Source organism: Zootoca vivipara, chromosome 5, assembly GCF_965207765.1.
Source record: "Zootoca vivipara chromosome 5, rZooViv2.hap1.1, whole genome shotgun sequence".
Lineage (NCBI taxonomy): Eukaryota > Metazoa > Chordata > Lepidosauria > Squamata > Lacertidae > Zootoca > Zootoca vivipara.
This window is the reverse complement of record NC_142588.1, coordinates 41,751,126-41,778,504: the sequence shown is the minus strand read 5'-3', so window position 1 is coordinate 41,778,504 and position 27,379 is coordinate 41,751,126. Positions and strand designations below refer to the sequence as shown.

The following is a 27,379-nucleotide window of genomic DNA, read 5'->3' as shown; positions in this document are numbered from 1 at the left end:
AATTGGGCCAGACTATGGGAATTTTTCCAGACAGGCCAGAAACATATTTGTCCAAGGGAGCAAGGACCCTTTCCTTCATAGTAATGTCCTTTTTACAGAATTAATGTCTCCATGTAGAGCTGAAATGAAACCTATAAATGCCTTCTATAAAGGTTTGGTGGTTTCTTCCCCTCTTCTTTCCCCCACCACCACAAAAACCAATCTAGCACTACACAAAAGAGAAAAGATGGCAAAAAACTAACAGCTGCCTTCTTATGGAAGCCACTTGAAATTACCTCAGCTTCACACATCAGGCTGTCCCATGACCACACTGCAAGAAAAAAAAAAAGGAGGGGGAGGCCATTTTATATGCAATTCTGGCAGCAACCATATCAACAAGTGGCAGCCCAGAGATGTGACTAAGAAAAATGGAAATGGCAGGGAAACATTTCAAGCTGCTAATTTTCTGGCCAAAGGACGAAAAGAACTGGAGATGGAATCACAAGTTACACCCCTCAACTGCATAGCTGATCTCACCTGCATTTCTAAGCACTGAGCAAGTGTCCTCCTAGTGAAGGAAATTCTGAGGCTGGTTGCATACAGTGAGAGTAAAAAATTTAATGCAAAACACAAGCTTGTGTGTGTGTGATCTGGACTGGAGTTGGGAACAAAGTGTTAAAGCCCCTATCCCTATATCAGGAACCTGATCTCGATCTTGAGAAGGGGGCGGGGATCACGACTGCATTTTCCTCTTTTTTGTCATTCATGGAATTGAGCTTTTTCAAAAGCATATACCATAAGTAGCATCCCTTCACAGAACATACTTTCCCTCCCTCCCTCTCACACTTACACACACGAAAACAAGCTGTGGGGCACAAGAAAGATCCCCCAACAAAACAAGTGGTCATAAAACACAACTTGCATGTGCAAAAAAAAGGCCTTTCAGAACATTGTATTTGTATTATTGTGTGAGGTTCAAAATGTCTATGATTCCACATTATTCATGGCTATAAATTGTAAAGAGGATATTCTTGGAAAAGTCAATTCTGCAGACAGTCTGCCTAATAACCTTTTTCAGTTAATCTACATACAGTCATACAAAATTATGCTTTTAATGTCTTTTTTGTGTTAGCTTTGTCCATTAAGAGGAAAACATCCTCAGCATGGATGCTATCTTCATAAATCTGGTGATCTCAGCGATGCAAATATAATCGCCGAAAAATTGACTAGCTTCACTGGAATGCTTAGCTGGGGCGACATTAATCTTGTTTTCATTTCTGTGCTCATGAAGGTTAACCTGAGAGTGCAGGGAGCATAAGCCTTCATTTTACTCCCAGCTTCTACTGCATGCAAATGCAGACACCCTTGCAGGATGAGGGAAAAGGCATTTTAACCTTGTTGGGCCATAGGGGAAGGAGCTGTCCTTTGTTGACATGAGAGTGAGGGGTTGAGAAGTGCATTTATTCATATCGCAGTTCTTCAGATTCATGTATGTTTGCCAGATGTTACTGATCCGGTCTATGTAGGAAGAACGTTTTGCTACTGATCTCGGTGAGAAAACATCTGTTTCTGCTGTGCAGATAGGTAGTTATCTATAGCAACACTTTGGTCATGGCAGGAAAACCACAACAATGTGAATGCTGCTGCTCTGGTGCCAGGTCAGCCGTGTCCTACAACTCACTGGGAATAGAGGCCTGCCCTCTTTCCAAAACATGTTGATCCTTTCACGATGCTTGGTAACAGCTAGACAGGCAAGGGGTGGGGCAACATCATTCATCATGCTGTTTCTCTGTTTTGTTGTTGATACCTCTTAGGGGTTCTGTTGTGGAAACTTGGTCATAATTAAAGGAGTGGCAGAACTCAAGTTCAATTTTTGCTGGGGGAGCAGGAAGACTGCATCTGTAAGCAAATAAAAAATTACCCTTTAAAGCACAGTCCTATGTATGTCTGCTGGGGGGGGGGAGTATTACTCCTATGCAAATGTGCACAGGTCTGCAGCCTACTGCTAGGCAGAGGAACACTCTCTCTTAGGGATGAATCAATCTGTCGGGTTTGGCTTCTTCTCTCCCTTTCCAGTCTTGTGTTCTGTTTGCCACATTTCCGCATCTGTTTATGAACACTTTTTTAAAAACAAGCCTTCACAAAAATATCTTCAAACGTCTCGGGAACATTTCTCCTCCTGTATACATTTCTGCATGCGGCCTTCCCCAACAATGCATCTTATTTTCACCAAGCTTCTACAAATTTGCAGAAGAAAGAAGAAGAAGCTGCACCCAGCATGCACCCAGCAGCTGCATGTGGAGGAGCGTGGACGCAAACCTGGTTCACCAGATTACGAGTCTACCACTTTTTTTTTTTTTTTACTAAGGATGAACAAACGAAATCTGTTATGATTGATTGGGCAAAAGATGTAGGGCATAATATTATGATGGAGGATTGGGAAAGGTTCTGGAGGAAGAATATAAAGTTTACTGTGTGTAGAGCTTTAAGAGAAAATATGATGAAAATGATGTATAGATGGTACCTTACACCGGTAAAACTAGCAAAGATTTATCATAAGCATGATAACAAATGTTGGAAATGTAAGAGAGTAGAAGGAACCTTTTACCATATGTGGTAGCCTTGCCCCCAAGTTAAGAACTTCTGGGAAAAGATTTACAATGAAATGAAAAAAGTGTTGAAAAACACCTTTATCAAGAAACCAGAAGCTTTTTTACTTAGGATAGTTAAGAGAGGAATTACCAAAATAAGCTATTACGTTTTTTCTGTATGCCACAACAGCAGCAAGGATTTTATTAGCCGAGAATTGGAAGAGTGAAGATCTACCCACAGTGCCACAGTCCCACATAACCCACAGTGGATGAATGGCAGATCAAGATGATTGGATTTATGGAACTGGCCGAACTGACCGGGAGACTCCGTGACCAGAGGGAACAGTTGGTGAAAGAACATTGGAAGAAATTTAAAGTTTATTTAAGAAATAATTGTAAGATTGGAAATGTTTAAGATAAGATTTGGAAGCACAGGGAGGTTGTAGGATTAGTAGAGGTATTGTAGAATTTTAAGATTTAGATATAAGGGTAAGATAAGAATTGAATGTTGTTAAAGAATTAATATGAGGTGAATTTTTGTTGTCAAGGTAATAAGAAAATTGAAGTATGATATAGAAATTAGTTAAGGTAATAACAAGATGATTGAATTATGATATAGAAATATAGAAATTACTAAGGATGATATACAATGAAAAGCAGAAAGAAGGGACTTGAGGAAGTCGACAATGTTAGGATACATGAATGCTTAAAATGGTTGTTGTTTTTCTTTTTTGTATTTTGTATTTTGTAATTTGGTGTTTCATGTGATTTTTTCTGTATTTTTGTGTTTTATATGTTTTCTTTTTTCTCTTTCAGTTTTATAAAATCAATAAATATATTGGGGGGGGATGAGTCTACCACTCTTAACCACTACACCACACTGGAAGCATGTCTGTACACATACTTCCCCCAACATATGGATTCTTATGTCCTTTTTTGTTGGAAAACAGCATCGCAAGGTGCTGAATGGTGCAAATTCCGAAGGAAGTTGCATTTGGAATGTGAAACAGCTGGTGATTACTGATCTAGGCCGCAATTTTACTTGAAAGTGGCTAAAATGCATTAGGTGCATAGTTATGGTTTTTGTTTCCAACGCTCTATATGAAAACTGCACATTCTGAAGACGTTTACATGCAATCATCTGTTGAACAAAATTTATCTTAATTGCCTTAGACTGAATTCATAAGCATGGTACTCATTTGACTAAAATGCAGATCAGGCAGGCATGTGACATATATCCTTTGGCAAAACACAAGCACTGCAGAGTTTGAGAAATGTTTGCCTCAAACACTATATTTTCATCAGTGTACAAAAAAGAACACCCCTATTGGGCAAATTTCTGATATTTCTCCAGCTTGCTTTTGAAATATATAGTAATTTATCTTCAGTGTTTTGAGCACAGCAGGAACATCATCGGAGGAAATGCTTAAAAATGGACATTATGCCTAGGGGCCCTACAGAATATTGGGCTCTGATATATGTCTGAGCTCCTAAAAATAAAAGAGATATAAAACTCTCCAGATTTCATTATTTGAATACATTATACAGATTAGACAGACCTACATATTATTGCAGTTGTAAAATTGATTTAAAGTGACAGAAGCAGAAGAGGGGTGTAGAGACAGGAAATACTGAGTTATGGATAGGGCCCACACTAAGTTAAGATTCCTCTAGCCCAGCCTTCCCTCAAACTAGTGCCCTTCCAGAGGTTTTGGATTATTGCTCGCATCAGCCCTCAGCTGATGGAAATTGCAGCCTAAATTTTTTGGGCGGGCACCAGCTTGAGACAAGCTGTTCTACTCAGCCACAGAAGCTTTAGTCAATTGCATCTAAAGAGGTAAAGAGACCTCTGACCGTTAAGTCCAGTCGTGGACGACTCTGGGGTTGCGGCGCTCATCTCACTTTACTGGCCGAGGGAGCTGGCGTTTGCCTGCATACAGCTTCCGGGTCATGTGGCCAGCATGACTAAGTTGCTTCTGGCGAATGAGAGCAGCGCACAGAAACAGCGTTTACCTTCCTGCCAGAGCGGTACCTATTTATCTACTTGCACTTTTTTACGTGCTTTCGAACTGCTAGGTTAGCAGGAGCAGCTCACCCCATCGTGGGAATTCGAACAGCCAACCTTTTGATCGGCAAGCCCTAGCCTCTGTGGTTTAGACCACAGCACCACCCGCATCTGCATATGAGCAAAAGCAAGTGTTCTAAAAACAAAGTGTATTCCTTGCTTCAGATGATACACATGTCAAGAGTACGCCTCGCCTTCCAAGAGACATTTCTCCTATACTGAAGAAAAGTGGCCGTCTCTCAAAATGGTGTTCGGCACCTGCCATTTTTATAGGAACTAATATGTCAGCTGATTAGATGTCACGTTTGGTTATTAAAATTTGCAAAACTAATTAATTCACTGAATCAAATTAAATCAACTAAGAGAGTAATCCCATGTTCACCTAGCAGTGTCTGGAAAACCTCTGGAACCACTTCACCAGCAGAGAGAGAGAGCACTGCTGGAGAGCCCCTGCTAAGATGGCAGAAAGCTCTTGCTGGTGTAGATGTTCTACCAGAAGAGATGGGGAACCAGGTGTGTCAGGTAGGGATGCTCTGGATAAAAGCGCCTTCATTCCCCCAACCACTTCAAGGTTTTATTATACTTACCGTAAGTGGTATATACATTTTGTTAAAGTTAAATGAAACATACTAAAGAGAATCAGCCTAACTTCGTGCCAGCCCTGGAGCTGGTATAATAAATTTACAGTGAAAAATGCAGGTGGTGTGGGCTTCTATCCTAGCTACAGTGAAACAGGAGGGCACAGGGTGTGGTCACTGCTCTGTCACGTAATCTCTCCTCTCCCTGCCCAGGTCAGGTGGTTTACAACATATACAAAAGCTTGAGTTATAGGGAACCTCTTCAAAGTAATGAGACCTTTCTTGAGCGACAAGTCTTTACCTCACATACATGGAAGCAATCTCTACTGGAACCCATGGAGAAAATTGCCTCAAACTGAGCTGTAGTGAGTCCCTTAAACACCTTAATCCTAACAATATGTGCTTTATGAACTCTTAGGGCAGAAAGCTGGCAAAGGATCCATGTTCTGACAGATCTGATGGTTTTTTTTGCTCCTCCTTTAAAGAAGTGATTTCAGTTTCAGCCAGAGGCTGTCACAGAAGTGACAAGAGGATAACCGAGCATAGCAGCTGGCTAAAATTAGAACCCAGTTTGCTGTCTAACACATGTGGAGAAAGGAAATATCAAATGATGTGATGTTATTCCCATGATGTGCCATGTATTTTTCAGCTAGACCAGAAGCAGCAGGTTCTATGCTGAGCTTCTAGCTGATAGATTCAGGGAAAGAATGAACCAAGAAAGTCTAAGACCTGTCTTATAGACCAATGTGACATCAGATGAAATCCAGGCGACATGCAACTTGCTTAGTGAATTTTTAAACTTGTTTAGAGAGTTTTTGTCTTTAAAAAAAAACTAAATCAAATACAAACACAAAAGGAGTTTTGTAAGCAGCAGCTTCAGTCTCATTGCTACTAGGAGTTTAGAAAGTGTTCTGAGACATACTGAACTTATTTGGAAAAGGATGAACCAGGAAACTATGGCTACCAGTTCTTGAATTAGCCTTCATTTTTAACAAACTTCAAACTGTTGCTTGCTCCAAACCTAGGTACCATAAGTTTCCCAGCTTGGATTCTTAGGACATGGGAAAGGGAATGGGCTGCATGCAAGGACAAAAGGCTCATTCATGTTGAATCCACCCATCTCCCTGACCTAAATCTGATGTTTTCTCCACAGAACAAAACAGCTTTTTGGGTTCAAATCTCAGCTGCTGTACAGAAGAAGAAAAATTGAGATTTTCTTGTGCTTCTGTAAGAGTCACCCTGTAGTAAAACCGATTGTTTCTTGTATTGAACTTCCAGGTATACAGTACATAGACGGTTTCTTGCATTGAGCTTTCATATCTATAACAATCTTCTGTTTGTGTTTAAATAATTGGTTGTTGTGTTTAGTGTGGGGGCCTATTAGCCCTAAACCTAGATACAGAACAAGACAGGTTTAGCTGCAGAATACTGGTACATCTTGGTTCTCATTTAACAAGATATAGAAGCTTAAAAGATGAGCAGAGGTCTCCTACCTAAAATATTTCTGCTCCATAATAAAAATGGGCATGTAGCACCACCTTCTGGTTGCTTGTTCAAAAACACAGAGCAAATAATTAAGGACTGAGAAAGAAAACAGCCAAAGGTTGTGGTGTACTTAACCTTTGTTCAAAACAGGACTGCTGATCGTAGTCAACAAGAGAATGTTTGTTTTCTTACACATATCTCAAGCTGTAAAAAAAATTGTTGTAATGGGCAGCTGCTCAGGAGTCTGAAACAGCCTTCCCCAACCTCTTTCTGTCCAGATGTTTTGGACAGAACATCACCCCTCTCAGTTTGTGATATCACCCCTCACAATTTGTGATAAATGCTGGACCTGGCGGGAGTTGTAGTCCAAACATCTGGAGGGCACCGTGTTGGGGAAGTCTGATCTAAGACAAAATATTGCTGGAAAAGTGCCTTTTCAAGTCATGCTGCAGGCAAACCTTCTGATGGAATCTTACAGCAGAAGATAGTTTCACAAAAAGGACAGGCATGGGTCATGCTTATAAGGAAAACAATTAAACTAGAACCTACGTTAAAAAGAAAATTTGGGTATTCTTCCTTTCTACTAGTAACTACTGCCTACATCTTGATTTCAGCAACTGTGTCCAGGTTGATTTATAAGTTACTACAAAAAATGATGATACAAAATGCTATCACACCCAACACTGAAACTTCTGGTCCTATGACTGCCTACAATTCAACCCACAGTTTTAAGATAGTTTTAGGGTAAATCTCCAAACTTGGATTGGGGTTTACTTCCAGCAAATGAGTCAACATTTTCCTCGCGAGCAGGAAGCTGTTTCAAGAAGCCAGTTCTGTGCACATCCAGCTAAATCTCTAACAAAGAAGAAATAACTTTTCTCTCAAGGTGCATTCCCATGGCCACAGAATGTTAACCTGTTTCTTACATTCTCACCTGCTCTTTCCCTTACCCAATGAGCAGACCAATCCATCCTGCCAAAGGCAGCCATCTTCCTCAACAGCATGTGCTGACAATTCTGCAGTACTAAGAACACATCAGTACTATTTGGGTTCACTCTATCACTGTAGATCAGGGGTCGGGACACTGACAACAGAATGGTACTGTTTCTTGTTCAAACTGTGAATGCCCCCCCCCTTCCAGAATTCCACCTGGCTGCAAATTCCTAGCAGGACACAAAACCCAAAGGGGGGGGGTCCTCACTGCCCAAACCTGTTGCCACAGCAACACCACAGATCAGCTGTTGGCCAGGAGGTGCAGAGCCATTGCTCAGGTGACAAGTCACCGTCACAACAGGTGCCCAATTGCCCTGCAAGACAGAACAGGTGCCCAATTGCCCTGCAAGACAGAGGAAGAGAGGACTTCCTTCTATGAGGCGTTTAAAGTACAGCAGCGGGTGGCCAAGGATTCATGCCAGACAACACTTAAAGCCATGGAACAGTTAGGTTGAAAAAGAAGCAAAGGGCAATATAAAACTCATCACTTCTGGAGCTCTAGCTGCAGAAAGGGTGGTGAGAGTCCTGATCACTGTAATTAGCTGGATTGTAACAGATGAACATGTATTGTTCTTCCCTGCAGGAAATGACTAGCCAAGAAAAAGGTTAATGGAGAAGTCCTCACGCACATACACTATAAAAGCAATGCTTTTAAAAACTTTTAAAGTGTGTGGGGGGGACTTAAGCAGTAATGTCTCACTTAAAGTTTCCATTTTGATGATGAAATTGCACCTCTCTCAACAGAGACATGCTACACTAAGCTAGCTATTATTAACAATTCTATCCCAATTGAAAAACAACAACAGTATCAATATTAGAACAATTTTTACCTTTACATTCAAATTGGGTTTTATCTGCAATGTTGGGTACGTGACAAGTACTGGATTCATCATCCAATGCCAGTTTGCCATTAGTCTTAAAATGCAATGAATATACTTGTTATAGCAACAAAACACTGACCAGTAAGAAATCCATTTGAGCTACCTTTATGAATCAATACAGATTTCAAAAAGGTGCGAGATTCTACTGTTCTTGATCCTCTGAAGCTAGGATTTCCTGTCAGGATACAATCATTAGCATCAACAGCAAGATTTCAGTCTTTGATACAGGAGCAAATGGTAAAAGAAAAAGTTTGAAATGTTTGGGGTTTTTTAAATAACTTCTTAAGATGTTAGCATTTGGTACAACAGTTTCATATAATTTATATTTTGGCTGACGCGTAAAAAGAGACATAGCCAAAGTCACAATAAAAACAATTTTAGTCATTTGCTTTTTTTTCCCCAGGTCCATTATTTTTTAAAAAAAATTAAAACTATTTGATTTTAGAAGGCTTTTGGTTTTCAACCCAGCAGGAATAGTTGGATGAAAAATATTGAACTTGAAAAAGGGGGAGAGGGAGTTTCAAGAATATTACTTTTGCAGTAGCATTATGGAATCAAAGTTGAAGGTGGACATTGAACACTGTGCCTTTAGAAAGATAAAATGGTTTTGTGGATAATTTCAATGCATTCTCTGATCTCATCCTCCTTGATCACCAGCGGGGGAGCCAATCGGATGATATCACCATGTGTTGGTTTGGCCAGCAGTCCATTGTCACGGAGTCGCAGACACACCTTCCAGGCATCATAGTCTTTAAAAGAAATCCAAAATATAGAATCAAATATTTGCTTTACAACCAACTGAAGTATGCATTACATTTGCATCCCCACCTTTCCTCCAAGGAGCTCAAGGTGGCACATGTGTTTCCTCTCCTTCCCATTTCTTCCTCACAACAATTCTGTTTAGAAATGGCAGCTTAGACAAATTTTTCAGCTCTGGCCACAAAGACCAGATGTGCTCCCACTTTTTAGACAGTACATAAACTTGATTGAACTTACGATTTTTTTACAGGAAAAAGCATGTCAAACAGTCTGGGCTACTACCTATTTACCCCAGGCAGGAGGACTTCAGACTTTCAGAACTTTCTGTTACAATTGAAACTGACATGGTTTGTCTAAACACTATTCCCAGAGCATCCTCAATTTCAGGTATTTAGGGTCAAACTTCCCTACTCTCCTTTTGTGTGTATTTTCAAATACTGCCTTTTTAAAATTCAAAAATGTGAAAAAGGAGAACAGGATATATACCCCCAAGATATATATCCTTACTCAGACAGCACCACCACCTAATTGATTCTGAATGGATACAATATTATGCTATTGCCTCTAAACTAGAACTCTCACAATTCTCTTGCAAAAGTGAAAATGGCCTTGAATCATGTTGAAGTCTTGTTAACAAAGTGTAAAAACAGCCTTACCTTTCGTTTCACGAATAACAATAGCATTTAATAATCCTTTTCCTCTGACACAAGCCACAATATCTGACGGAGTCTTCATAAGCTCATTCCTCAATAAGTTGCCCATCATTTCTGAATTCTTAACTAACTTTTCTTCTTCAATGACCTAAAGCAGTTTGAAACAAAGGTAAGAAAACTGAATGCTGGAGGAAGAATCATAAAAACGTAAACATAAGGTTCAGTTTGGCTCTCATCACAAGACCACTACTAACCGTAATTTTAATTTATAATTATAATTTGTAATTGCTTATAATTACTAACCATACACAGTTAACCATAAAATTACAAGTCATAACATGGTACAGATGTAAAAAATAAGTCTTCAATTATGAAGACGTGAACAAACATACGACACAAAGCAGATACACGGATAATTGCCTACTTTTATTATTAGACATGTTGAGGGAAATGACTGTGAACATGCAGTTTTCAAGTTATTTAAATACAGCACCATGTTAGCTTAGTCATGCATAGCATTCATAGACCTTAAACTGATATTTACATACCTCAAGTGCTGCTATGGCCACCCGGCAAGCCAATGGGTTCCCTCCATACGTAGAACCATGTTCTCCAGGTTTAATGGAGAGCATGATTTCATCATCACATAGTACCGCTGAAACCTAAGAACAGAAATTCTGCACTGAGATAACGTTTACCAAAAACTTAAGAACATTTTCCCTTTGTCCTGCTTCACAACACCGCAGAGGTTCCACTAAATTACATGTATGTAATCTTTTGGCATCATTATGTATTTAAGACTGTAATTCTGAAAGTCGGGACTGTGTTGGTTTGTTTTTATTGATATGTAAAGCAGCTCAGGGAGTGTTTACAGCTAAAGAGTGGGGCAAAAATGTTTTTAACTAACTAACTAACCACTTTGCTGCCTCCCCCCTATGGTTACTGCTGCTACACAGAGTCTAAGGCAATATTCCAATTTATTTCCCATTGCTTTATGAAGTATGCATTCCTCAGTAAATGCTTTGCAGACTGAACTGCAGGTGGGTACAATTGCCTGTTTACTGTGTTCAGCATTTATTTACCATTTTTAAACTTCTGACTCAGCTCTAAGAGAGTTGCAAAATGTTGGATGTAGTACTCAGGCTACTCAGCAGGAAAAGGAAAAGAAATTCTCCATTTCAAAGCTGTTTTCACCAGACAGTCATGTAAGTGGTCTAGAGAACTTAAATGGCTTGATCTTAAAGACATTTTACTGTATGTGATAGCCACAGATCTGAAGAGACCAATATATACTTAAGATTCCAAACTAAGCAATACTTGTTCAAAAATAAGAGAGTTGTTAAACTACCCAAAATGTACAGCTAGTTTCATAACACCATATCACACTTCAAAGTGCTTGCTTTGTGCCTAGTTCTCCTGGACTTAGTTAGAAACCTGGAGCTATGTGATGGAGAAATTTCCCTTCCTGAATATGATTATTACAGTTGTTCTTGCCCAGCTAAATGTATTAACAATGGAGCAATTTCAAGTATTACGAGTACAGTACCTCAGCTCAGTACTTCTAGGTTGTTACAGGTCTGACCTTGGAAATTCAGAGCTACAGGAACACAATTGAATTGGTCAGCATGCAATCTGCAGGTTCAGTCCCTGGCATCTCCAGAAAGAACTAGGACCCCTTCTGAAACCCTGGGTGGTCACTGCCATTCAATGTAGTCAGTACTGAGCTAGATGGATCAATGGTCTAACTCAATATAAGGAAGCTTCCTATGTCCGCATTTGCTGACCATTGTCATATTGTAAGAACATGAATTCTGGAAGATAGTCCTAACTGACTCCATCAATGGCCCTTTCATTAAGCCAGTTTTGTATCTTAAACCTGTTGAAAGCTCCCCAAAACAGTTCAGAGCCAGCTGTTTCTCATTCAATATTACTTACGGGATAAACACCTCCAGACAGGGCCTTTCCAAGCAGGATCATATCTGGTCTAACGTTTTCATGATCGACAGCCAGCATTTTCCCAGTCCTTGCCAACCCGGTCTGAATTTCATCAGCGATAAAGAGAACCTGTTTTATTTTAAAAGGAGCACATATTCAATAAGTATTTCCTTGACAAGGAAAGTTCACCCCAAACATCCCTAGCAACTCTCGTCCAAACTACAGAAACTGGTATAATTAAACAACTAGTTCCAATGTTTAATCTTTGCTCAGCATACTGCTATATCACACCACATCTAGATCGCATAACTTAAAAAATTCTAGGCTACATTTGTGCCCACAAGATTCTTTATGGTAGTACGATTTCACAAACCAAGAATGCTTAACAGCATTTCACTTAACACCCCCTTTAGAACTTTTCATATGAGAGGTCTGAATATCACTTGCATACCATTATCAGAGTCTCATGCACTGGAAAGCATAAAAGAAAATAGATTCAATCCAGAGAGCCCCTTTAGACTTGCATAGAGAGGGACTTGATGAATTATCATTCAATGAGCATTTAATTTGGTTTGTTCTCCTTTAAAAGAGAAGATTCTCCAAAGCAACACTCCAAATGAAGATCTTGCAATATGACTTTCTTGACCCCATTCCTAATATACATTTACTCTGTCTGATCTGTTATGTGGTAAAGTCCAAATGATGTATATATTTGGAAGCAGGAAGGTCATTATAATCATTCCACAGGGTGAAATTTGCCACTGCTGTACCCCAAGATAAACCAAAATGTTCTATGGAAACAGCCCTATCAGACTGAAAAGCAAAGACAATTTATGAGTTGCCCAGGAGTGGGATAAAGTCCATTTAAAAGGTACACAAAGTATATTATAATAACCTTGTCGTCTACTTAAGATAGGCACAGAACTGATAAGATAGTAGAGTTGAGCAACAGCTCACTTTGGGGGAAAGTGTTTTACCAGGTCAAAACCAACAACATTGGTGAGCAAAACACTGATTTCTTTATTTTTTTTATTAAAAAAAGCTATACCAGTTACTACTGGACCTTTGGAAGATTCAAGCAACTAAACATTAGATTGTGTTAACAGGCAGTGAAAAAAAATGTTTTTTGAAACTTATAACAGCATTATACGATTGTTATCTTTGGTCTAAACAAGGCCCATTGTATTAGTTAAAAGACTTGGCCACTTTCCACTGCTTAAATGTTCTCTTCTTAGCAGTGTGACTTACTTACATTATGCTTTGTGCAAAGCTCTCGCACACCTGTGAGGTAACCTTTATCAGGAACAACGACACCAGCTTCCCCTTGAATTGGTTCCACCATGAAAGCTGCTACATTTGGATCTTGAAGTGCACGCTAAGGATAAGTATATTGCAATGAAGAAAGATGGTTACTGAATGCTGTTATGGAGAGATGCAGAACAAGATTTATAACATTCCTTCTCCTAACTTCTGAATAAGTCTTCACAGAATGGAAAATTGCAACACACCTCAAGAGCTGGCAAGTCATTGTATGGAATTATTTCAAACCCTGGCATAAATGGTCCAAACCCATCATAACTGGAAGGATCTGTAGAACTTGAGATAGCAGACAACGTTCTTCCCCAGAAGTTGCCGGCTGGAAGGAGAGGGGGAAAAGAATGAACAAAACACATAATGTTCAATTACGTTATGCAGCCTAGCCAACTCAACCATCCGAAGATGTCGAAAGACACCACATCTTTCTAAAAGGTAGAGATGCTAGAGATGTATCACAGTTGTGTTTAGATCAAGGATGGGTAACCTGTGGTCCTCTAGATGTTGCTGGACTACAACTCCCATCATCCCACTCAACATGGCACAGGCATTAAAACCTCGTTGCCCAACTCTGGATTTTAAACAGCATTTAATGTTATGGGAATTGATTCTGTTGAAAATGCATAGCAAAATACAGATCGTTTAATCATGTTCACCTTGTATGTTTGCCATGTATGCAAGTGCCAAAGAGTTGCAACTTACCAAAGTTATAACAAAACAAAGTATTTTATCCAACATGCTTATCCAGGATGGATGGTTACAGCATGCTGTCTTAACAGAGCCCAGAACACTGACTGCATGAGATTTCAGTTGACCAATACATTTCACAAGCCTAAGCACACTGCCTCAACAGCAAGTCCCTCCAAACTGAACAGGATTCGTTCCCTAATAAGTGTTGTTTATGACTGTAGCGCTAATTTGTCAGCACCATATTCCCACCCCACTTTCACCCATAAAAAGATAGATTAATCTCTTCTCACTTAGGTTTTGGTTCTTTATGGCACCAGAGACAATATAGGATTTGATAAATTGGAAGGTGATGAGGGCACACCTTTGCACATTATTTTAACTTAGTAAAGTGGTGAATTCATTACAAGCAACAAACCATTTAACAGGTGTGGGAACTTCAGGTCCAGGAACCAAAAGTGGCTTCTCTGGTCATAGAATCATAGAATCGTAGAGTTGGAAGAGACCACAAGTGCCATCCAGTCCAACCCCCTGCCGAGCAGGAAACACCATCAAAGCATTCTTGACATATGCCTGTCAAGCCTCTGCTTAAAGACCTCCAAGGAAGGAGACTCCACTCCTTGGTAGCAAATTCCACTGCCGAACAGCTCTTACTGTCAGGAAGTTCTTTCTAATGTTTAGGTGGAATCTTCTTTCTTGTAGTTTGAATCCATTGCTCCGTGTCCGCTTCTCTGGAGCAGCAGAAAACAACCTTTCTCCCTCCTCTATATGACATCCTTTTATATATTTGAACATGGCTACCATGGTCTTTCCACCCAACTCTTGGGATTCTCCCTACAACAAATTTTCTCTTCCCTGACCACGCCCATCAATAGCCCTTTTCCTCTCTCTCATCAAGTGCATCTGCCACTGAAATGTGGCTTACTCTACACAGGTAAGTCAGATCCCTTGCTTTGTTTACTTCTTGCCTCTGGCCCCACCCATCGCAGGCATGTGGCTTGGGAAGGAATGCAGCCCTGAGGCTGCAAAAGATTCTGTACTACTTTGTAACAGGTTTAAATAAAAGACACAGAAACTCCATTTTTAATACAAAGGTATTACTACAGCATGTTGTTGTTTTTAAAATGTGCATGATTTCATAATCCAAAGTCTCCACTACCTTTGTTAAGAACCTGCAACAAGTTCTTGTGATATTTAAAACTCTGACATACCTGCGAAAACTATCTTTGCCTTGTATTTGGGAATTCCTTTCACTGTATATGCCCACTTGCGAGCCAGTTTACACGCTGTTTCTCCAGCCTCCACACCTAAAATAAGAGAGCACAAAAGGTAGAACCAGGAGAGGGGTAGGAAGAGAAGGAGAACTCATTAATATCAGAAGCCACATGGTGGACTATTATGGAAGTAGAGTAGGCATGGTAAGAGCCTAGGGCCCTGGAAGTGTGGGATGGGACAGCTAAAAGCAGTGTGATGTTATCAAGAAGCTGAGTTCTGCTGGAACTCTGCACATGCCTTGGAACCATGCTTATACTTTGGCAGTGTCATTGCAAAGTAAGAGAGAAAGATACACTGACTTAAGCTAAACAACCTCCTACAGCAGCAGCGAGAGCATGGCCCCACAGCAGCCTCCCCCCCCCCCCGTACTTGCTCAAAATTCTGAATACATCCTTGAGCTGAAAAAGGTTGGAGACACAGCACTTTCTGTGCAACAGATTTCCAAACACACAGGAAGCAAGCCCAAATCTCAGGGATCCACAACTGTTCTCTCTAGCTTCCCACTTAAGTGACAAAAGCTGTCCATTCACATGCTTTTTTGGAGGAGAGAACAGAAAGCATTACCTGTGTTCATTGGAAGCACTTTGTTGTATTTGAACATTTTTGTGATATACTCTTCATATTCGCCAAGTACATCATTGTAAAACGCTCTTGAGGTAAGGGTAAGTTTGTCACACTGGGCTTTCAGAGCATCTACAATCTTTGGGTGACAATGGCCCTGATTGACAGCACTGTAAGCACTTAAGAAATCGAAGTATTTTCTGCCTTCTACATCCCATACATAAACACCTGGGGGGGGGGGTTAGACAAGCAGAGATACAGTATTAGGAGAATATTAACAATTGATATATCACACACAAAAACCTCTGGTGAAATATAAAACAAAAAAATAATGTTGATCATTTATTGTTTTTAGAATTGAGGCATAGGGTGAATGATGCAACTGATTAAGTCATTCAACTGCTAAAAAACATTGAATAATATCTAGCTAAATAAAAAAGCAGCGCTTCAGTATAGATATACTACATAAACGGAATGGCTGCTTTAGCAAAACTGAGCAGAAATGACACAAAGTACAGAATTCACATTTCCTATACGTACTTTTTGGCACAGTTACCTATGCATTTTCTGTGACTGTAAGATAACTGGCTAAGCTATATTGTATTAAGCACTGTAGTAGTACTGAGAAAAGACTATCACCTGAAAATACAAAAGTATTATCTGTGCAATGCGCGGGTGTGGATAAACTTCATTCTCTTCCCTTGAAAATGGGCTGTCTGGTGCTGCATTTCCCCCAAGTACAGTAGTCCTGCTAGCACAAGCCAGAAGTTACATTTTTGGCACAGTCTAGGGCAATCTGCTCATGCTGACTTTAGCTATGAAAGACTTGTAGCCATTTCACATAGATATCAAATGTGTTTACCAGGCACAGCTTCATAAAAACAGGAATGGGTAGCTAGCTTCCAAAATGACCACCATTTGGGTCACACTGACTTTTCACCCACGCTGTTCAACATGCACCTTCTAAGGTAGGTCAAGTATTATGCATTTGAGCACAAAATCTCTTTGTAGGCCAACAGTATAAAACTATGGAAAGGCTGTTTTATTTTCAAACTTCCTAGGTGAGAGCGAGACTCCATGCCTGCACCCATCTGCCGCAAGTGCTATGCCAAGGCAGGCTGCTGGATGCCAAGACAATAAAAACTGCCTGCTTGTCCTCATGGAAGCATGAGGTATATCTTTACACACTACTTTGCACTTTGCTACACTTATCTAGCTACCAAACACATGTTCAGGAAGATAATACTAACCTAAGAAGCTGCTAATTTGCAAATGCAAACCAGTAAAAGAGTTGACCTGAAAACAGTTTCCAGACGCTTGTTTTACTACAAGCTTTAATCTTGCATTATGAGGTTACATAGTAGCAAGGAAACAGACTTTGAGACCATTTGCACTTCTAATTAGGCTAAATAGGCATTCCCTTGATTTGGTGAAGCTTGTCAAAAGTAATAAAAGTTCAGCAACCTTGTAGATCAGGTGGTAAGTATGCTAAACAGTTGGTACCCTAAGGTCAGGATAGTCTAGTGATATATTACTGGGGAGACGCCAACAATAAAGAATGCTAACAGAGCCCTACCAAAACTAGACGTTAGAATTATTCAGATTAGGGGTGTGGAAGCTGCAGTCTATGGGCCAGATGTGGTGCTCCAAGCCTCCCCATTTGGCCTGCTAGGCCATTTCACCCCAAGCCATACTCAGCTGCCTCACACCTGCCCCATCGGTGTGGCTGGGGCAGGTAAGTACAAGCTGATTTAGGTGCACAAGTGAGTTTCCTGTGGAGAACCAGTAGGCACAGCTGATCCCTGCAGAAAGCAGGTTCGAACTCACCTCCCATCCACTGAGTTCAAGCCTACTTTTCAGAGGCTTCCAAGGGCTCTCTGCAAGCCTTCTATAGTGCTTGGAAGTCACTATCTCCCTCTATCCCAGCAGACCACATCTGACAGATGGGCTGGGCCACCACTACCCCCTATTAATCATTATGACGTCATTAGAGGAAGAGGAAGACCTTGGCCACCAGATCCCTGGCTCACATTAAGACAGGTTTTAAAACTTTCCAACGCTAATCATTGCGCCCGGAACTGAAGGCAACATAAACCAAAGAACTGTGGGAAATAAAGGCAATATAAAAGAGAAGTAAGTTTTTATAGCAATACACACCACACTGAATGCAGTATGATCTGCTGTTTTTTATACAACTAAATGGAAATGTGGTGAATACTTAAAAGAAATGTAACAACCAGATAAATTTCAAAGTATATATATGATAGCAGCTAAAAATAACTAGAAGAGGGGTGGTAACTAAGGAGATGTAGCACAGCAAGGATTAAACAAGAACCCATGGAGGGATGTGTGGGGAAGTCAAAGAATATATGCTAAGTCAGGCATCCCTAAACTGCGGCCCTCCAGATGTTTTGGCTTACAACTTCCATCATCCCTAGCTAACAGGACCAGTGGTTGGGGAAGATGGGAATTGTAGTCCAAAACATCTGGAGGGCCAAAGTTTGGGGATGCCTGTGCTAAGTGATGATAACTGTATAATGTCTGTATAAAATTACATATGTATGAAATGTGGCATTTTTTAGCTCAGAACTCTCAAGCATTCTAGGATTTAAAGCAGGTCAGGAAACCTGCCGTTCTCCAGACATTACTGGACACCAAATCCCAGCATCCCTAGACAGCATGGCCAAGAGTCAGACATGATTCCCCGCCCCTAATTTAAAGGTAATTATACCACCTCTCCTGAGTTGGTCTCAAATGCCAAGCAGTGCTCAGTGAGCCAGAAATAGAGCAGCAGGCACAGATTATTTCAGCCAGTGACAGCTGCAGGCTGCCTCTCACAACTCTTTGCAAAATACTTACCCTATGCATCATCAAGGAATGAAAGACTGGTAAACCACAGACACAGGCTATGCCTGCTGCTGCCTATCTTTTGAATTCAACATGCTTCTGTCCTGTTCAGACAACTAGAATAGTTCTCACATCTGCATTTTGCACAATGCTGGCTAAGAGGAAGTTACTTTTAACTTAATCACCAAACCACCAAAGGAGAGCTGTGGAACTAGACTATACAAATGACTCCTCCAACATGAAAGGTAAAGGTACCCCTGACTATTAGGTTGAGTCACGGACAACTCTGGGGTTGCGCGCTCATCTCCCTCTATAGGCCGAGGGAGCTGGCGTTTGTCCGCAGACAGCTTCTGGGTCATGTGGACAGCGTGACTAAGCCACTTCTGGCGAACCAGAGCAGCACACTGAAACGCCGTTTACCTTCCCGCTGGAGCAGTACCTATTTATCTACTTGCTTTTGAACTGCTAGGTGGGCAGGAGCTGGGACCGAACAACAGGAGCTCACCCCGTCGTGGGGATTCAAACTGCCGACCTTCCAATCATCAAGCCCTAGGCTCAGTGGTTTAGACCACAGCGCCACGTGTGTCCCTTCCTACATTAAGAACCATTATATGCCTCCCCACACGCTGCCAAATGCCAACTTCCTCTGTCTTCTTGGAATCTTCTTCAAACTGTTTGGGAGAGGCAGACCCATGATCCCATAACACAAGGGGGGGGGAGAAACTATCATCCCCAGGAAGATAGTAGTAACAGTGTTTTCTTTCTTCTGAGTTAACACAGTCAAGAAAACAGCTGAGATTGCACATGCACAGCAGCCAGAGTATCCCACATTTCTGTTCCCAAAGAAGCATCATTGTTGCACTGATGATACAAATGTTTCTTGCCACTGGAAAGCATTAAAGTGAATGGCTGAGTTAAGCTAGCTATAAGCTCCCATCCCTTGCTTAGGAACGTATTGGAAAGATTAAAAGTGCATACCTTTTCCTTTTTCAAGAGCAACAGGGAGCGGGTGGTAGTTATGTGCACCATACTTGGCCTCACGCTCAAATATGTAGTCAGATGATGGAGGGCCTTGGACTGTTTTCTTAGTTGCAACTGACGTAGCTGAACTCACTGAAGCATGAACGCCTCGACAGAGAACGCCAAACGACTGCCGATGAGCCAGTTTAGAAAACATGGTTACAGTATGCTGAAGGTCTGAAAAAAGAAAAAAAACGGCACATAGGGAATTCGGTCAGAATCATGAAACTCAAGGGGGTGTCCGCTTCAACACCACAACTGCAAACGAAACCTATACAAATAGTTGTGATTACATGCAGGATTTTGAGCGGGCCTTCTTACATTGACAAAGCATTTCAACACAGAAACCTAGATCCTAGTGCACTATTAAAAATTCTCCACAGAACAGCTGATATGATCTTCATGAGGTAGACACAGGCATTGCACAGCTAAGCTAGAAAACATGGGACAACACGGTAGACCCCAACCCAAGTTTCCAACCCAAGAGTCTATCTTATATGCAACACACAACGAAACATACTCTTGCTAAGGTACATGCCTTCCCCATTAGGTGTGAGTTCACGCCACGATGAGTCATGGAAAATTGCATCACACCAAGCCTGTCAGTTAAAAGTTTTGGTATGCTTAAAAGTTACCTTTGGATATCTCAGAGTCAACATCCAGATTTGTGCTCAGCTTATAGCAAGGGCGGGGAGCCTTTCTCAGCCCATTCCTTCTTGGCCAACATTCTGAGGGCCACATGCCCAGTGGTGCGCAGGGCCAGAGGCAAAAGTGGGTGGAGCAACAGGTGTTGACTAGGCAAAAGTTGGAGGCGTATATCGATCGATATGCATACACCAACCTACATTATTGCAGTTCAAGAACATATTCCAGCCAAGCAACACTCAAAGAGGGTGCAGAGAAGAGCCCAGGAAGTATGTGGCTTGTGGAGAGTCCTGAGAGCTGAACAGAGGCCTCAAGCTCCTAGACCTGAGGTTCCCCATATCCGACCTACAGCTTGAAGACCAGAATTGCCAGTTCTTATCACTATGTTCCAAGCTCTGAGCCATGAAACAACTATTGCATAGGTCCTGCATCTTGAAAACCAACATGTAAGAAGATGCCAGAGGATTTTCTATAGCATTTTCAATTATCACATGTTTTTCACTGTTGGTCACTTAAAGGTAAAGGTAAAGGGACCCCTGACCATTAGGTTCAGTCATGACCGACTCTGGGGTTGCGGCGCTCATCTCGCATTATTGACCGAGGGAGCCAGCATATAGCTTCCAGGTCATGTGGCCAGCATGACAAAGCCGCTTCTAGCGAACCAGAGCAGCACACGGAAACGCCGTTTACCTTCCCGCTGTAGCGGTACCTATTTATCTACTTGCACTTTGACGTGCTTTCGAACTGCTAGGTTGGCAGGAGTTGGGACCGAGCAACGAGAGCTCACCCCATCGTAGGGATTCGAACCGCCGACCTTTTGATCAGCAAGCCCTAGGCTCTGTGGTTTAACCCACAACGCCACCTGCGTCCCGTTGGTCACTTAGCAGCAGATAAAAAGCCAGGAGAATTTAACAAAATAATAATCCCAAGTGCCTAGTTGCTTTGATGCTTAAAAGTCCTGGTGCAGGGATTAGAAATATTTTTCCAGGCTGCTGAACTCTACTGCAAATGTTCCCCTGTGGAGCTTTTAAAGAACAATTAATCTGAGTTACAATACAACCCTTGTCACTAGAGCATTGCAACACTGACAGCAGACAGACTAATCTTCAATGTAAGTAAGACCTACTTTTACCTTTCAGTATCATTTGGTTCATGAAACCAAAGGGGATTGTTGTGGTGGTTTTTTTTAAAAAAGAAATGGTTTATGCAAGCATTTGAAGAACTAAGCAAAACCATACACATATAGTTCTCTGCTCAATCACCACTAGATGGTTCATTCAAAAGACAGGTAAGCCTAGGGCATTGTGTGTGTGTGCTGATTAATAACTGCTTGTCATATTAAACATGAAACACAATATATTGGCTAAGGAAAAGAAAAGCTAAAAAAAAAAAACCTTAACTCTTCCCCCATCCTAAAAAAGAAGTGACATTACCAGATGCTTATACTCACTTGTTATAAGCTGTTTAAGCAGCATCCCTCACAGTGGAGTGGGAAACTAAAACACATTTCTAGGAGTGCAGCCTACAAAAGCTTGATTCTTTACTGTACTTGCAAGGGAATAAGGCCCATTGAACACTGAAAGACTTGTTTCCAAGCAAACATACACAGAACTGCACTGTTAGTATCCTACCATTCCAGCATACAAAGACGACATATAGCTTTGCTAGTTCATAGAATCATAGAGTTAGAAGGGATCTAAGGGTCATCTAGTCCAACCCCCAACCCCCCGCAATGCAGGAATCTCAGCTAAAGCATCCATGACAGATGGCCCTGTTATACAGGAAAAGTCAATAGCTACCTCTGTTAATATTGACAGAACATGTTAATGCAGTTCCAATGTGACATTTAGAAATTTCACCCCCCAAAATAGCAAGCATTGCACTACATAAGATTTGGATACGACCCAGATTTAAAATTGCATCACTGAAAGCTTGCATCAGGATGAATTTCTCAATGATAGGACTATACAGGCCTGGCCCACTACACACCCGTCACAGGAAAAAAATAGCTAGCTTGCTTAATAAGCATATACAAGAAATAAATGCTGGTTTTAGAAAGAGGCAAATTTATGGTTTATTAAAATACCGGTATGAATCTAACTGTAACTGCTGTGATACTTAATGTCACTTCCTAACCTTGGCAAGTGTGACGAGTTGCCTTTGAAATCCTTCCCATAAGGCAACAGCACACGAGATGAGACAGTAATACGTGTATGTATATACACAGAAACCGTTTTTGAGAATACTCATATTTTCTGTTCATATACTACATTTTTACTTGCAATGATTTTGGAAGAATGTTCTGAATCTGCTGGTTATAAAGGTATTTTGAATGAGAAGTAAATCCCACCCAAACTGGTACTTTCTCAGGTCCATTTTCCTATTTAAGCATTTTAGCTTTACAGCCTAGTTACCAAATTCATCTCACTGCCAAATATTTACAGACACATCACTATTTGCAAATAGTGGAAACAAGGATAGTGATGCACCTGGGTAAAGTGCAAGAAAGCAGGGGGGGGGGGGTAGAGAGCATCTTAGCAAGGAAAGCCCAGTGGAGCTGAGAATAGTCAGGCTAGAAACATACGATATTATATTTATTCAGAGAGCTAGCATCAGTAAACAAGAGACTGCTGCTTGAGGCATATATACTCATCCTACTTTTGCCTTTTGAAACAGGTTTTGCATGCTTCATGTTGGTTTAAAAACCCACAAAAGCCTGTTTGACAAAACACTAGCAGGACAAATAATAATAATGTGTTTATGAGAGAGATGGCGCTCCAGATGTTGCTGAACTACAACTACAATTATCCCTGAGCATTGACTGCACTGGCTGCAGTTGGTGGCATTTGGTAGTCTAGCAACATCTGGAAGGCCCAATGTCCCCCATATTGGGTTTATTACACGGGTAGTAATGATGGGAAGCACAAAACAGGAACTCTGCACGGTTTTGATTGCTACACCTCAAAAGGAATTTTGTGGAGTTGGAAAAGATGGGTCTCCTTAAAAGCAGTTTAAACCAATTCATGGAGGATAAGGCTAACAGTGATAGCTGTGTACTGTACTACTTCTGGTGTTAGATGCATTATGCCTCTGAATACCAGTTGCTGGACAGCACAAGTGGGAAGGGTGCTTTTATGCTCACGCCCTGCTTGACAACATCCCACAGGCATCTAGTTGGTCTTTGTGAGTGAAGCATGTTGGATCAGATTGGCCTGAACCTACAGGGATCTTCATATGCCTCTTCTAGACCAGTTTGTTCTTAAAAGCTATGGCCTATTATTCCATCTCAAGTTTCCATTGCACTGTGCCAGAATACCACTAACAGTGCACTCCCATACATGTCTACTCAGAAGCAAGCCCCATGGGACTAATGCCCAGGTGAGTGTGCATATATTTCCTCTGCAACTCACTTTATTTACTCTCAAGGAAACCGGAAAAAGCCAGGGGCCTCCTTTAGCTGAGATCTTGTACCAGCAGAGTTTTGCGGTTCTGCAAAAATGGAAGAAGTGAAGAGGGCCATAAAGACTCTCTTAAGGAGGAGAGATGAATGATGGCGACTTATTAAACTTGGAACACGGAATACATCGTAAAACGAAAACAAACCAATTGCGCGCGCGCGCGCGCACACACACACACCCTCCCACAAGCAGATTTTGAAAAGGCAGAGGGTGTGATAAGGCTTCACGTACCCACCGTAGGCTGAAAGATGCTGTGCATACATTTCTAAATAAAGACCGGCTGGGGCTAAAGCGCAGAAAGAAGCCAGGGTTTGCGCACGCCAGTTGAAGCCGGTCGGGCAAACATACATACATTTACACTCTGTGCATGCTCAGACACACAGCGTCCCGTTACGTGCTCCAGAGCAGCCCACGGGTCTCCAGCAGGAGCTGAGGGGCTCCGACCCGCGTCAAATTACGTTGGGGAGGCCCGGAACAAAGCAATAAAAGGGGAAGAGAGCAAAAGGACGCCCACAGGAGGGAAAGAGCTGCATGGCCAGGGCCTCGCTCCCGCCCGACGGCCGCCGCCCGTTCCCCATCCTCCCGGGCATGACGGGGTGCAGCAGCCGCGGAAGGGGGGGTCCCCCCGAGGGAACAGGCGCCCGGCCGCCGGCCGGCCGACCCTTACCACCCCACACCCACCGCCGCGCTACCTTCCCAAGGCGACTCTCCTCCACTCCGGCGAGAAAGGGCAAGCGCGGCTTCCTCGGCCGCCTGTCACAGCTCAAAAGACCGGCCACGTCACAAGCCCCATGGCAGGACGCGCCGGCGCAGGGGCTCCCCATTGGCCTCCACTGCACGCCGCACCCAATCACGGCGCTGCGAAGGCGCCCACCCCCGGCAGAGCTCGCTCGCTATTGGCTGCCTGCTTGTCCCCACCTCTGCCGCTTATTGATCCTCTTCGGTGCATTCCTAACGCCGCTCTCGACCAATCAGAGTTTGCGTCCCTCCTGGACGCCTCGCGCTGCACCGACCTTTTCTTGCCTCTCCGATACAGATTAATGATCAAGCCTACCTAAAGCATCCGTGATAGATGGCCATCCAAACTCTGCTTAAAAGCCTCCAAGAAAGGAGAGTCCATCACATGCTGAGGATATTGATTTTTTTCTATGTCTTTACTTAGACATATTTTAGATAAATAAGGGCCTGTATGTTCAGTTGATTAGACTTATTCCTCCAAAGGTAGGGAGTTATTTTTAGATACAGATTTTCTTGGGCATCTGCGTTTCAAAGAAGAAGGAAAAAGTTCCACAAATTTGAAAGAAACCGTATAAAAGAAGGAGTTGGAAGTGCAAAATCAATGAACGGAGAACGCGTTGAACACCCTTCCCATTTCCTGTTTCTCTGAGGCTGCTTTTCTCTAATAGGAACAATGACAGGGTTTTGCCACATGACATGTTCCTGGTTTTGCATTGCAATTCCAATCTCTTCTTTTTTATTTAAAAAAAAAAGCTGATCCAGAGATACATCCATAGAGAATGGGTGGCTAAATCCAAGGCTAAAGATGATATAGATCTGAATACCAGCTGCTGGGGTCAGATAAGAAGCAGAGGTGTGAATAGGAGAATGGGGACAAAACTAGAATTTAGGTGGCTCTGGCTCTACCAACTATTGGTATCCCTTGTACTCTATGAGTACCAATGAGGAGGAACCACCACTGATAAGAAATTAGGGCTGCTGCTCTTGTGCCAACTTGCTTCTGTGCTTACAAGATTCACATGGCTGAACACTGGCAAGCAGTGAGCAGGACGAGAGAGATCTTTGGCCCAGTTAATGAGGGATCTTCTGTACTTAACCTGCCTGCCACTGACCTCAAAAGAGTATCTGATGTGTCTGGAAAGGGAGTGAAGTGTTTTGAGCAGGGTTTCCTTCCACACCACCCTGCTCTGTCATCGTTCAATTGACCTATTTACAGGTAGGTAGCCGTGTTGGTCTGGTGTAGTCGAAACAAAATATTTTTTCAGTAGCACTTTAGAGACCAACTAAGTTTGTCATAAGTTTGTCAACCAATCATTCAATTGGTTGGTTAATTTTGTTCTTCTTCTCTGGCTATGGGCCTAGGGCCTAGGCTCTCAAGTGCATATGCAAATGTCCTGGGTGAGTGTAGTGACAGCAGGGGTGGGGGCAGAGATGGGGAAACCCTCGATTATGAATCAGACAACATGCATTTAAAGGCAAACCTACGAAAGTTGCAGTTTTCGAAACAATATGCACATTGAAAGAGAGCCATCCTTAGAAATTCACACTTCACTGAATTTACCAATGCATTTCTCCAGACAAGTAATATGTACAAACAAATGCATAAACTTGGGTAAAGCACAGCTTGACCCTTTGCAGATCATCACTAACTTTTTTCCAGGCATTATTGGAACACTGTTTTCCTCTCTATATAGAAAGATTATCAACATCTACTAGTGAATAAATATCAACAATAGACATGAATAGAAGTTGTCAGCCTAATATGTTTCCTCTTTAAAAAATACCACACACAAACATATCTAATACACACAAAGTACTTGATCTATTTTACTATCTTACTGACTATTTTATTTTGCAATTGGTCATGTTAGAAACCAGAACAGATATAAGAAAACACTATTCCACCTAGCAGTGAGGTGAAGCTGGAAGGGCAAGCCATGGTGATACTTACAAAGCAAATGCCAGTAAAAATAGTATAAATCTTTCTTCTTTTTGCTTATAAATCCTCCTCTTCTTGCCATCATTTTCCTCTCCTCATATAATTCATTATATTATTCCTATGTATTTTTTACCTACACTTCATCATACAATCCCAAGGTGGATCTCTTCCATCCTCCATATTTTTTCATTATCTATTTCCATTTTTCTGCTTCCTCTTTACTTTTTTTTATCTCACTGCCTTTTCTTCCAGCCTTGACCTTACTTGGCTTCTTGGCACCTGGTTTCTTGGCTTCTGCCAACCTGGCATTGCTCCATGGCCCTGAGGTACCACACGTGAGCTCTGCTGATAAATAAATCACTCCACCTCCAGCCTGACAAAAATACGTCTACGAACCTTTGTGGTGTGTGAGAAATCCTCAGTTCACCTTCCTGTGAGAATATAATAGATTATGAGACCTTACACTGAGCCAGATGAACCGCACAATCTTAGACATGCCTTTTGATTGAGTTCAGTTGGGTGTATTCTCAGGTAAACAGTATGAATTGCAGTGTTAGCGAAGCTAACCTCTCGGTCCTGCTCAGGGCTGTGGAAGCATTGGTTTTGCAGCTGTTGTTGAACTCCAACTCCCATCAGCCCCAGCCAGTACAGATAATGAGTAGGGATGGTGGGAGTTGTGGTCCAGCAACATCTGGCGGGGGCAAAGTTTCCCCAGTCCTGATTTAGCTGCTTCCTTTTTAGCAGGGTCAAATCACTCCATTAGGACAAATGAGTTCTCTTTCTTCATCTCTTCCAACTGTAGCAAATGTAAATAATTTTCCTACCATCTCTCAATCATGCTCAGGGTGGTTTCAGTTTGGCATGCTCAGCTAAGAGAAACTCAAAACCCAATCAACCACCACCATTGCCCAATCCATAGCTGCCAAGTTCTCCCTTTTTTTAAGGGAAATTCCCTTATGCTGAATAGGCTTCCTCG

The 27,379-nt window shown here is 41.8% G+C and overlaps 1 protein-coding gene across 5 annotated transcripts; it reads right to left on the bottom strand.

The window, feature by feature from the left end:
* Positions 1 to 8,661: 8,661 nt before the first annotated feature.
* OAT (ornithine aminotransferase) lies at positions 8,662 to 24,491 on the bottom strand. 5 transcript variants are annotated; one of them, XM_035137938.3, is made up of 11 exons: positions 24,419 to 24,491; positions 23,679 to 23,757; positions 19,582 to 19,800; positions 15,760 to 15,984; positions 15,132 to 15,227; positions 13,428 to 13,555; positions 13,172 to 13,294; positions 11,920 to 12,048; positions 10,533 to 10,646; positions 9,988 to 10,132; positions 8,662 to 9,321 (listed from the first exon to the last, which is right to left on the bottom strand). In XM_035137938.3, exons 3-11 carry the CDS (start codon positions 19,778 to 19,780, stop codon positions 9,161 to 9,163), a joined length of 1,320 nt encoding a protein of 439 aa, XP_034993829.1. In that variant the 5' UTR covers positions 19,781 to 19,800; positions 23,679 to 23,757; positions 24,419 to 24,491; the 3' UTR covers positions 8,662 to 9,160. The 5 variants fall into 5 exon arrangements, with proteins under 5 accessions (XP_034993829.1, XP_088525731.1, XP_034993830.1 ...); XM_088669605.1 differs by lacking the exon at positions 23,679 to 23,757 and having other exon boundaries at positions 23,958 to 24,491; XM_035137939.3 differs by lacking the exon at positions 23,679 to 23,757 and having other exon boundaries at positions 24,079 to 24,491.
* Positions 24,492 to 27,379: the final 2,888 nt, after the last annotated feature.